The sequence below is a fragment of the Sceloporus occidentalis genome, unplaced genomic scaffold (assembly GCF_023333645.1).
Source record: "Sceloporus occidentalis isolate IW3139 unplaced genomic scaffold, rSceOcc1.0.p SCAF_6, whole genome shotgun sequence".
Classification (NCBI taxonomy): Eukaryota; Metazoa; Chordata; class Lepidosauria; order Squamata; family Phrynosomatidae; genus Sceloporus; species Sceloporus occidentalis.
This window is the reverse complement of record NW_028316986.1, coordinates 91,466,450-91,479,376: the sequence shown is the minus strand read 5'-3', so window position 1 is coordinate 91,479,376 and position 12,927 is coordinate 91,466,450. Positions and strand designations below refer to the sequence as shown.

Here is a 12,927-nt window from a genome sequence, read left to right as displayed (position 1 = left end):
TACCATACTATAACTCTTGATCATTTGATTCTGCATGAAATTAAATGAGTATGTTTCATTTTAGGAGGAAGAGTAGGTGCTGCTACCAGTTTCTTTGTGTGTAGCATAATGCTTTCATATGTGGAAATAATAAGATGAATTTATGTATAATGCTGTGAACATAAACCAGAATCCACTGGTTCTCAGCCTTTTAGCTAAGATCAAAATCATAAGCCAATATCCAAAGAGAGTGAAACGAGTTCATTAACTCAAAAGACTTCATCTTTTTTATTTACTTGCTTCTTTGGACTGTATTCCTCTATTGTATGCCGTGTGGAAAACTTCCCTTCACATTAAACTGAGTTTAAGGAGTAACAGATGACATAACTTGTTAGTTGTTAAAAAGGGATCCACTGGATTGGTGGCCCTATTTCTTTAAAAACTTTTAAAATTCATCTTAAAAGATAAAAAGCAAAATTGTAGGGCTATTGAAAGCACAAACAATTCCACTACACTCTTTACTACCAAGCCTGACCTCTTCTTCCATCCCATTGTATCCACAGTATTCCCCTGTAAGAATCCCAGTATTTCACCTTCCACTACAGTGAAATAGCAATGCCATTCATTAATTGGTTTGGCATATATGAAAACAGTCTCCCATCACCCTCTTCAGTGAATATAACTCGTGGGTGCACAGAACCCTTACACAAGATGATTGGCATATGACTGTAAATAATCACTTTGATCAAGCAAACCCACTCTGTATAAGGAAAGATATTTCAACTGGCAGATCTGCTGTGAAAGGAATACAAAGTTATGCTTTTTGTATAAGGATAGTGATTGTAATGATTTAACTTTTACGTAGGGATGTAAAGAATATTCTCCAAAATTCGAAAATTAGGAGAAATATGCCTAATTCGACAATTTCTATAACATTTTAGAGAGGAGAAATTCTGAGCAGTTCTCGATCAATGAGTAAGAATCTTGATGGTTAGTCATTTCGAAATGAGGGGGAGAGAAGAATCCTTCATCTGACTCTCGATGGCCACTATTTGCATATTTTGTGTAAGAAAAGCTACCATTCATCCTGGAGGCTATTTCCTTTGTTAGGGTGATTTGCTCCAACTTTGCTTAATCACAGCTTTGCTTTGAAAAACAAAAGATAACAAAAGGTGAGGCTTCTGCCCTTTATGCCATGCTCTGACATTCAAATTCTCACAGAAGAGAAGAACTTGAAATCTCAAAACTTAGCAGGAAAGGTCTTGGCCACAGTTTTTTGGATTAAGACAGGTATTTTGATGATAAAAAAATGACTAATCACTTTGATGAAATACAGTTACATCACTATGATCTGGAGACTACCTTGCAGTGGAGACATTGATTTGGGTTCTCCAAGGCCAAGAAATTCAAGCACACACACACACACACACACACACTGCAAAATAAACGTAGGTTTGCCTTAGCATCACCTTGAGAGAGCTGGAGAGAGAGGTTTGTCATGTCCTGCCTCTGAGGCTGAGAGAATGTGCCAATTATTATTATTATTATTGCATGACCTCTTAGCATCACCATGGGAGAGGTGCAGAGAGAGAGGGCAGGGAAATGTCTAACAATTTGTAAGCTGCTCTGATAGCACCACAGACTGCTGGGAACTGCAGTCTAATAAGGCTGCACACTGCAGAAATAATCCAGTTCGACAATACTTTAATGCTATGGAAACTCCTGGGATTTGTAGTATGTTGTGCCACCAGAGCTCTCTGACAAAGAAGGCTAAATGTCTCACAAAACTACAATACCCAGATGTTGTTGTTGTTGTTGTTGTTGTTGTTTTCTTATATCCCTGGCACAGACTCTCAGCCTCAAAGGGAGGCACTGCCCCCCCCCCCCCAAACAAGCCTTGCATGCCAGGAGAGTCCTAATAGTCACAACACACGACAACAGCCATGTTTCCAAGAGGTCATGGGGAAAGGGAGCTCAGGGCTTGGATGGCCATAGGAGCCCTCTGGGAGGCCTTGGGCAAGTCACACTCTCTGGGTCTCAGAGGAAGACACTGGCATGTCCTCATTGCAAGAGCCCTCTAAACACACACAAAACCCACAACCCCCCCCCTTCTTGCCCCGTTTTGCCAGGGTCCTCCCAAAGCACTGAGAGTGCCCACCAGAAGGCAACAAACATCAACAGCCAAGTGGGTCACACTGTCTCATCAGGATGACACTGGAAGATGGGACAAACTGAGGGTTTTATTGGCATAAATAGGAGTTTTGTCATGGGATGCCCCTGAAGCTGAGATAGTGTGACCCTCACAGATGAGAAGGGGAGGGGTCGGGTGCCAAGTGGCAATGCTCTTCTGCCAAGCAGGAATCCTCAATTAGGAGCAGAGTAGAGTGTGATGGCAAGAATTCTGCCATGAATAAAACCTACCATGAAGGAATACCTAGGAGTTGGAGTTGAAGCTGAGAGGATGTGACTTGCCCAAGGTCAGCCAGTGAATTTCTATGGTGAACTGGGAGGATCCCAGCTCAGCCATGTAAATCCACAGGGTGACATTGGGTAAGTCACACTCTCTCATTCCTGGAAATTCTGCACTCTCCTTGCCAATAATAATAATAATAATAATAATAATAATAATAATAATAATAATTTATGCCCAGCTCTTCAGCCAAAAGGCTATCAGAGCAGCTTACAAATTACTAGATATTTCCCTGCCCTCAGGCTTGCAATCTAAAGGGACAAGAGACAAAAGGAGAAGCGAATGGCAGGGGAAAAGTTCAGCAGATCCTCATTCTCCCACATTCTCTTTTGTGAGGGTCACATTCTCTCAGCCTCAGAGGCAAGACATGACCAACTCTCTCTCTCTGCACCTCTCTCATGGTGATGCTAAGGTCATGCAATAATAATAATAATAATAATAATAATAATAATAATATCCCTTACCCAAAATGCTGAGGACTAGATGTATTTTGGAGTTTTTCAGAGTTTGGTATATTTTTATACAGTATGTCTAATGGGATATAATGGGAGATGGGATCCATGTATGTCTCATATGCATCTCATAGACATAGACTGAAGGTAATTTAATGCACAATATTTTTAAAATAATGTTGTGCTTCTGCACACTGAGCTGATAATTTAGGTTTCAGAAGTCCAGAGAAAGGAGACTCAGACTCTACTCTGGACATTTCTCCTGAGAATGGACTCATGTTTTCAAAAACAGTCATTTCTGGATTTTTGCAACAACAAAAAAGAGGAGCACCACAGACTGCTGGGAACTGCAGTCTAATAAGGCTATAGTATATCTTTCTACAATGTAGATGGACACCTCCATTACATAATTTGTTGAGGATGCTTTGACTGGGAGTTCCTGCATGGCAGAATGGGGTTGGACTGGATGGCCATTCTTGGGGTCTCTTCCAACTCTATGATTCCATGATTCTATAGCACTCTGAGCCTACTGTGATTTTAATTGTTTTTAAATGTATAAAGGTATAAAGTCTTATAATGCAAGCTATGCACTGATGGACTATTGCACTATAATTTTTTATTGATTGATTTTATACCCTGCCTTTCTCCCAAAATAGGATTCTCTGAAAGGGGTTTGTTTATTATAAAAAGAAAGGAACGTATAATGGCTTGGAATTAAAAATTATGGTTGGTAGATAGATAGATAGATAGATAGATAGATAGATAGATAGATAGGTCTTGGAATTAAAAAGTGTGTGTGTGTGTGTGTGTGTGTGTGTGTGTGTGTGTCTTAAAATTAAAAATCCCTCTTGGAAGTGGGAATGAAATGTGTGGATGCAGCCTGGGTTCTTAACTCAGCTCAGAAGTTGGAATACAGTGTCTCAAAGCATGAGCAGAGTGCCTCTGAGCATGAACAGAGTGGCTGCCGCTCATTGCTTGAGCAGCTGCACTTTCCTTGATCGAGATGAATTTATCTGATGTAAACACCTTCAGAGGAAGGACTCAGTTTGCATCTGCACTGAAAAAATAATCCAGCTGGCCACTTTAACTGCCCTTGGCTCCATGTTGTGAAATGCTGGGATTTGTAGTTTGTTGTGGAACCTGACAGATGACTCAACAGGTCCTCAAAACTACAGATCCCAAGATTCCATAGCACGAAGCCATAACGGAAGTTAAAGTGGTGCCATCGAGGTGTCAAGGGTAAACGCTCGACCCTCTTTTTGTGTCTTGGGGGGGCTCTTAGCCTCTCAAAATGGTGGCACTTAGTCTTGACTCCGCCCTTCCCAAAATCCTGGCTACGTCCCTGGTGGGTCACACTGTCTCAGCTTGAGGGGCATCCCATGGCAAAACTCCTCTTTATGCCAAGAAAACCCTCAGTTTGTCCCATCTTCCAGTGACATCCTGATGTTGAACAGGGGTCAGACTACATGTCCTCTAGGACATGCTACTAGAGAGGTCCCTTCCTCACCACTACTCCCTTCTCCTTTTTGTGTTGTGTCTTGTTAGATTGTAAGCGTGAGGGCAGGGAACCGTCCGATTAAAAAGATTGTATGTACTGCACTGTGTAAATTTGCAGTGCTTTATAAATAAAGGTTAATAATAATAATAATAATAATAATAATAATAATAATAATAATACATGTCCTCTAGTATGCCATGTATTCCTATGTATTACTTCATAGCAGAAGGGGGTTGGACTGGATAGTCCTTGAGGGTCCCCTCAACTCTAGCATTTCTTGTTGGGACTGTTTATTTGTTGACACTGGGCTTTTTTTTGCCTTTTGTGTGTGTGCCTTCAGGTTTTTTAAAGCATAGGAATGTTCTTTAAACCTCTGCCAAACTTCCTTTTGACATGGTAATTGAGTTTGAAATGCAAAGTAATTAGCGTAATTATTCGCCTTGTCTTTTATTGTCATTCAGAGAAATCTGTGAAAAATATTTCGCTAGTTGCTGAAAGGGAGAGAAGAAATCACCCTTTGAAAGAGGGATTTGTGGAACGAATATTTTTTAAAAAAGTTCTCCTCAAGCTCTCAGTTAACGAGAAGAAAAACATGGGTTTCTCTAATCACTACTTTTACGGTCCTCACAGTTGTTTGAATGAAGGTATTGGATCCAGTGCTAATTGTATTTTTTTTAAGTAAGTGGCACTGACAGAAGTGAATGTCCTGCCATGTACAATCAGTTGTGCTTTGTAAGAAGGGACTTTGGGAAATTCCTATTTTAATAGAAAATGTTATGTGTTTACCATCATTACAAATAAGTTCACAGAAGCTAGCCTTCAATGTCTTTTACTAAACTATTTGCTTACACATGCGAGTATTGATAATTCATGGCCCTCTGTGGTTATTCTGTTAACCTTTCTTGGCCCTTTCTGGTCATTCTGTTAATTGCTTTAAATCTGAGGTGGTTCTTATTGGGGCTAATACTTCATCTGGTTTGTTTGCCAATTCACAGTTGTGGATATCTAGAAGCTTTTTGGTTATTTGTTCATATTGGTTCCTCAGGATGTTACTCAAATGATTAAACTATTTGTCTACATTGCTTGCTACAATAAATCTTTATTATAATAATGGGCATAATTCAAATTAAGTATTTGGGTAGAGTTAATATAGTTAAGACGAATGTTTTACCATATATATTATATGTTGTCAAAGGTATCTCATTTTATATTGTTCATCTTCCCATAAAATTAATGCTGTATTTAGAAGTTTATATGATAATTACTACATCATTTTTCACTCAAAAGGATATGACTTTCATTTTCAGAAACAGGATTCAATTTTCAAGATTTCCATTTCGATCATAAAGTAGATCTCTCCTCACACATACAAATAACTGATAAAAATGACCCAGTTCAGATACTCCTGCAAGGAAAATTTTTGAGTCAATTTAATAGGAATGTTTTTTCAGATGGACTTTTTCGGTTCTGTAGTTTATTAATAGAAGAAAATGGTGATGTCTGCTGCAGTGGTGACTTGGTATAAAGTCTTGTCAATTACAGTTTGTTCTATATGGACATGTTACCCAAAGAAAAGTGGGAGGGGGGAGGTATGGGGGGCAGTTACTTGCAATGTTGGGGAAATAAGCTTTTGCAAGAAGCTTGTGTAACCTTTGGACCATTTACACCTGTTTATACCAATACTAATTGAGGAGAACTCCAGGTCTGGGATGAATTAAGAGAGTTTTATTTAGAAAAATATCACACACACACACAATAGTGATTCACACAGACACAGCACTCAGAGCTAACCAAAATAGAAATATGAAAAGGGATAGCAGAATTTTAGGGATTTGCAGTGGAGTGATAATTACCTGTCTCATGAGTAGACCACAGAAAGTGGAAGTGGCTCAGACTGGGAGGACTGAGGCAGAACATACACAGATTGAGGTGTATGGCAGTTGTGTGTGAAGAGGTTAGGTTTTGGAATGTATACCTAAAATATAGCCCCAAGCAAACGGCTGTCTTGCCAAGTAACAAAGGCTAGATGTCCTTTCCCAGGAATTGACAATGAGATTCTGGGCTGGTTGACTAACTTTAACTTTAGTTAGTGATTGATCAGAATATCCCCAGGATGGATGGAAAGGGAAGTTTAGCTGGGAACACAACAAGGAGTATACAAAGAACTTGGCTTACTGCTTTGGATGGAAGGAAATTGTTTGTTTCAAGTTGCAAGAGGAAATGCAGATGACTTGCGGGAAGGAAGAAGCATGTAATTCACACATTTGGATTTGATGGTCTTATTTACCTGGTTGTGTGCATGCCTCCGAACATGCTACTTTTATCCTGGACAGCTTGGGTCCAGCTATTTGAAGGACCGTATCTCACTGTACAAGCCCTTAAGAATATTGAGGTCATAGGGAGAGGCCCTTCTCTCTGTCCCACTACCCTCTCTGGTATGTTTGGTGGGAACAAGAGAAAGGGCCCTTTCAGTGGCTGCTTCCAAGCTCTGGAACTCCCTCCCTAGGGAGGCCAGGATGTCTTCATCCCTGCTGTCCTTCCAGGACAGGTAAAGACATTTTTATGCCACCAGGCTTTCACATGACATGGATGCTGTGTTCTTTTTGTTTTAAAGAGTTTTAAACTTTAAATTTTAATAATGTAATGTTTTAAATTGTTTGAATTGTTTACTTGTTTTTTAAACTTGTATTTTGCATCTTTTGTAGTGTTTTAACTTTTTAGATTTGTAAGCTGCCTTGAGTCCCTATACTGGGGGGAAGGTGAGATATATATAAACATAATAAGAACAATAAGAACAACCCGATCTATTGCTCCTGACAGGTCATCGATCCCTCTTAAACATGTAGTCTCTAGATATGAGATAAGAAATTATGAGAACATATGGTATGCAGGGGGTGCATAGCTAACTCTATGGGATAATCCTAATTTGAAGATCATGGGACAGCCCTTTCATGGAAGAAATTGACTGAATGTGGGATTTATACCTCAGATCAATTAATTTGTCTAGTCCAAGAATTTCTGCTGTTTTCAATATTGCAGTTTACTTAACATTCACCAACAGATACACTGTAGCAGTGTTTACAATTACAACATATTTTGGTACCTGTAAATTGATCAGCACCTCTGAGGGTCTCAGCAACCCCTACTATATTTTAAGTATTAAATGTATTCTGAAAGAAACTGAAACCAAAAAGTTTGGTTTATAAATATTAGTTGAGAAGCAATGCAATGCATTTGATGTTAATGAAGTTAGAGTTGAATAGAAGAAAAGATTTGGATTGTCCTGTGTATGTCAATGGAAAATCAGTGGAAAACAGATCCTAGGTTCAGTACGTTAAATATCTTTAAAGCTAAAACTACATTTTGGTCCAGCAAAAATCACACCTATTTAAAAAGAAATGTCTGCTTCATCTATATGCTTCTTTGTGGCATGTCATGTGGACATGTTCTGTGGTTACTCCTTTTTGGTGGGATGCATTACAATTTAATAATTTTGTATTAGATTTTTTTTTAATATATGCAGATACACTTTCTTTTAAATTATATTCTTGCAATATAGAATCTAACTGAGGCTCAGTGCAGTTGGATCTTGTGTACTTTTACTGTTACAAAAATACATATACTCCAAGACATAGAGTTCCCATCATTGGTGAGAAAATGTTGCTGCTGTTAGCTATGCAAAAATGTCTATTTTTTTTAGTTGCCTTTTTAAAAGAAAAATACATTTTTGGAAATATAGGGCTCATTCCCACTTACAAAATAATCCAATTCAAAACTGGATTATTTTGAAAGCGAATTCTCTCCAGGGCCGTTTACTCCCCTTTTACTCCCCTTTGTCGTTCACATTAAGGGGAGAAAAGAGGAAAAATGGCCACAGAGAGAATGGATGGAGAAGGAGGAAAGAAAGGGGGGAAAACTTCCCTCTTTCTTTCTTTCTTTCTTTCTTTCTTTCTTTCTTTCTTTCTTTCTCCCTCCATCCTCCTCCTCCTTCCCCCTTCCCTCTCTCCCTCCGCCAGCTGGCCTACCTATCTGAGTGCTGCTGGTGGATGGGTCCCAGTCCTGGTGGCAGTGGCAGAGGCAGCTCTCAGAGCTTGGGGCCGGCCCTCTCCTCCTCCTCCGGGCTGGACCTTTCTCCACTGCCCCAGTTCTCTGTCCCGGTAGGCCTCCTTAGAAGGCAGCCCAGGTGGAAAGAGAGAGGCAGGCAGGGAGGATGCAGGACCGGAGGAAACAGGATGGAGACACGCACACCGTGGAGGCATGGATGCACGTCCTCCATCCTCCGGTCCTGCGTCCTCCCGGCCTGCCTCTCTCTTTCTGTCCAGGCCTACTGGGGCAGAGAACCCCCAAAGAAGGAGGCTGGGCAGCAGAGAAAGGTCCAGCCTAGAGGAGGAGGAGGAGGAGGACCGGAGAAGATGCCCGCAGCCACCGCTGCTGCTGCCGGACCACCAGCATCCAGCCAGGTAGGCCAGCGGAGGGGAGGAGGAGGAACCTATGGGGTCCCTCTGGGGCTACTGCCACCCTTCGATCGCACAATCCAAGGGTGGAAGTGGGGAGGGAGACTGAAGGAGGAGGAGGAAGGGGGAGGCTGGTGACAGGGAGAAGGCAGGGGCCATTGCAGCTGCCCCTGTCATCTCCCTGTCACCGGCAGCAAATTCGATTCCGCCTTTTGTTCCCATTGGGCTGAATCGATTGCGATCGATTCAGCCCAAAAAGGAGTGGTAAAATCCAATGTCTTTTTGACGCAGGTTTAATGGGGGGAAACCCTAACCCCCACCCACCCCTTGGCAAATTGATTCCAAATCGATTTGCCAATGGAAACTATAGTGGTTTAAATTGGATCATAATTTCATACGATCCGATTAAACCTCAATGGGAATGAGCCCATAGAGAACTTATATAAATGTATATATAAATGTACCTTGCCCATGTCCATATCCTATATACATTATCTAAGTTCTCCGTCTTTTTGCCTTTTAATCTTTTTTTGGTAGTAATCATAAATAAATCAATTTAAAAAAAAATCATGTGTGACCAACAAAAAGAAAAAGGACAACTTGGTCAAGCTTCTAAAGTTGCAAAGTGTAAATTCTTACCACAGGTAACTAGACTCTTTTCAAGTCTCAAGTGTTTTATATAATATATGTTGTATTAAAATCTTTGTCAAAAATGTATGCAAAGGGATCTTGTAGCATCTTTGAAACTAGTGAGAGATAAAAGATGCTGCAAGATCCTTTTGCATACTAACACAGCTGTGTCTTTTATTTCTTTGTCAATAAAGTTGAAACAAGTTTCACTTGACAAGCTTTCTTGTATCAAATAAATTAGGTATGAATTATGACTTATTTGACAGAAAAGATGAAAAAATAATACTGAAAAAGACCTACACATTTATTCTATTTTAAAAAATAACTAAAAATTAGATCTACTTAACCTGTAACAGCCATGCTAAATGGCCGGTAGACACGAATACTTAGTTTTTCAGTACAGAGTAGATGACAAAAATAGGTTTCCTAAATACTTTGTGTACCATCTAACAAGGACATTGGGCTGTGTTCTGCTTTCTGCATTGAGTTCTGGAGGCCTGAGGAAAATTAATACTGGGGGGTTATATCATGGGGTCTTAGACATGTTATAGTCTCACATTAATAACATAAAATAATATGAATGTCATCTACATCTGTATTGATTCTGATTTGAGGAAAATCATACTTTGCTTCAATAGCCTTAAAATTATTTATAACATATATTTTGTCTGCAAATATTCTAATAAATTTGTTCTTCTGTGCCTTTTGTATTTTACAGTAATAACAAGTAGTGGCTACAGTCCAAGATCATCACATCAATACTCACCGCAGTTATATCCCTCCAAGTTAGTGAGCATGTGTATTCTCATGTTTTATTGCATATCATTTATTTCAGATCATTTATTAGTTTCTACACTTTTTAGTATTTAGGGGTTTCATACAAATACTGAGTTTTATCAAAGGTAGCTCCTGTGGCTTGTATCAAGATTCCATACATCTTTGGGTTTTATAGACAAATTATTTTTGGGACTGTGCTCTCTGATTTAAAGTGATTACTTGATAGTTCAGTATCATTGACATCAAGGGGGCTTACATAAATGTAATGTTTTTAGGGCTAAGAATCAGGTTATAAGATATTGTTGATCATATTTCCATATATCTCTAAATTGGAGAACAGTTTTTAAAACTGTATAGCTACAGCATCTTACAATTTACCGTCCAAACATTATTCAGTTCAGAATGATCCTATTGCAATCAGCATGATTACACAGTAACTTAAATATGTAACACTATTAAAATATTGCATTGTATTATGTTGTTGTATTTAAAATGTAAATTGCTTTTAGTTTATGTTAATCTTTTAATGATTATAATGAAGTGAAACATGTTGGACTCTATATAATAGGACATACACTGTGCCCATGCCATATGTGGGAAGCCAGCTTACACGGAAACCACACGCCAATCAAAGCAATGGCGCGCATGCTGCCCCGAGCCGCAAGCACGTGCCCCCATTGTTTTTAATGGGCGTGAGCATATGCGGATTTCCCTTACGTGGGGGGATCCAGAATGGATCTCCCACGTAAGCAGAGGGCCCGCTGTATGTTGACATTGTCAAAATAATTCTAAAAAACAACGCAAAAGTCTAAATCCAGCTGCTGACCCCAAGTAGAATAGCAGTGAGGTTTTCCTAAGTATTGACCTTTCACACAACAATTGATTCAGTGGGTTTACTTTAATTGGGATTAATAATTGGGTTGAGGCTGAAATTAAGATCATATGTAGCCACAGATTTTAATGAATAGGTTTAATTTAGATCAGTGTTTTAGTGTCCATCTCATAACCTATTTAATTTTATTTGAATTATTTAACCAACAGACAAGACGTAGATTGCAAAATCTGTATAAAATCCTCTAAGAGAAAACAACAACAATGAATGATCCTGAGTAACTCATATTGATACAGTTCCTCTAACTCAGTAGAACAACAAAAGAATAATAGAGGATCACACCAAAAGCCCATCTAGTCCAGTATTCTGTTCTCACAGTGGCCAGCAAACAGGACAAGAGTGCAAGAGGAACCTCCCAGCTGTGTTCCACAGCAGCTGGTGTTTGAGACACATACTGCCTCTAATACTGATGTAGTATATAGCCTTCATGACTAGTAACCACTATTAGTTTTATCTTCCATGAATGTCTAATCCCCCTTTAAAACTGAGCAATATATAGCCATTTTGCGTACCAAATTGCTTTGCTTATATTTAGAAGGAGATGCTCATTTTTTTTCAACATACAGTGGACCCTTGTTATACGCTGGGGTTTGGTTCCAAGATCCCCCGCGTATAACAAAATCCGTGTATGCTCAAGTCCCATTAAATATAATGACATAGCAGAATGGTGTCCCTAATAAAAAATGGAACATCAAGGTAAATTTATACTTTTTTGGAACATTTTCAAACCGTGTATGCTTGAATCCGTGTATAAAAAATCCGTGTATAAGAAGGGCCGACTGTATATGGTCACATGGAAATTCCACATTCAAATGACCACTGAGTTCCTTGCTTCAAACCTTTTCTGTTCACGAGGAAAAGAAGGAAGCAAGCCAGAACAAATTGAGCCCAAATATTTTAATTTTACACTGAGTAGAGGTGGGTGGGTAGGAATAAGTATCCATTCATCTTCTCAGACACATATCAGAGGTTCACCTGAATTTTATACAGACTTTGCAAGCAACTAATCATAACAAAGGATAAAATCTATCATTATTCCTTAGAACAGAACACATTATAATGTCAGATACAACATATTGCCGTTGAAAATGGTAGTCCTGTATTGAGCTTACTTCTTTCACATCTCGTTCTAACATTTGTGCTTTTGCTGACCTTGATAGGGGAAAGGAAGCTAAGTGTTCCTAAACATGGAGAGGAAAGACCTTGATATGAGACTGCTGTTTTTGCAAATTACTCATACATACCAGATTATCCTGTCTAACTGATAAAATGAGAGGTGCAAAATTCAAATTTAGATTTGAAGGTCTATGCCCAAACAGACCTCCTATTGTACAATTTTATTGGCATTTTATTGTTGCTATATATGTTCCATTGCTTAAGCATTTTAGAAATGATGCTGCATACTCTTGAAAAAAAATGTAAATATTGGAAGATTTGAGTGAGATCTACCCTGGAAGAAGGAACATTCATTACCCTGAAGTGCCAAAATTTAGTACACTTGGTCCACCATAACCACCAGCTTTCCATATGCAGACTTGACCATCTGCAGATGGCCCTGCTGTATTCGCTCAAATGGCAATGCTTTTACGGTGCACCACCATTAAAAACAAAGGAACTTGAGTTCCCATGGTTTTTGGCATCTGCGGGGGGTGGGTGGGCCTGGAATGGAATCCCCACGAATATGAAGGGCCGACTGTAGGTGATTCCCCCCACCCACCCAATTATTTATTTCTAATCCATAAAAAGCTTCACCTGCTTAATTTCTCTGTTGCTGG

At 39.3% G+C, this 12,927-nt stretch overlaps 1 protein-coding gene across 12 annotated transcripts in view; it reads left to right on the top strand.

The window, feature by feature from the left end:
- Positions 1-12,927, top strand: part of EYA4 (EYA transcriptional coactivator and phosphatase 4) — a 166,153-nt gene that overhangs the window by 108,819 nt on the left and 44,407 nt on the right. For all 12 annotated transcript variants that reach the window (XM_089530347.1, XM_089530341.1, XM_089530348.1 and 9 more), the window contains one exon: positions 10,202-10,268. In XM_089530347.1, coding sequence (XP_089386473.1) covers positions 10,202-10,268 — 67 coding nt within the window. The remainder of the gene's footprint in view (positions 1-10,201; positions 10,269-12,927) is intronic.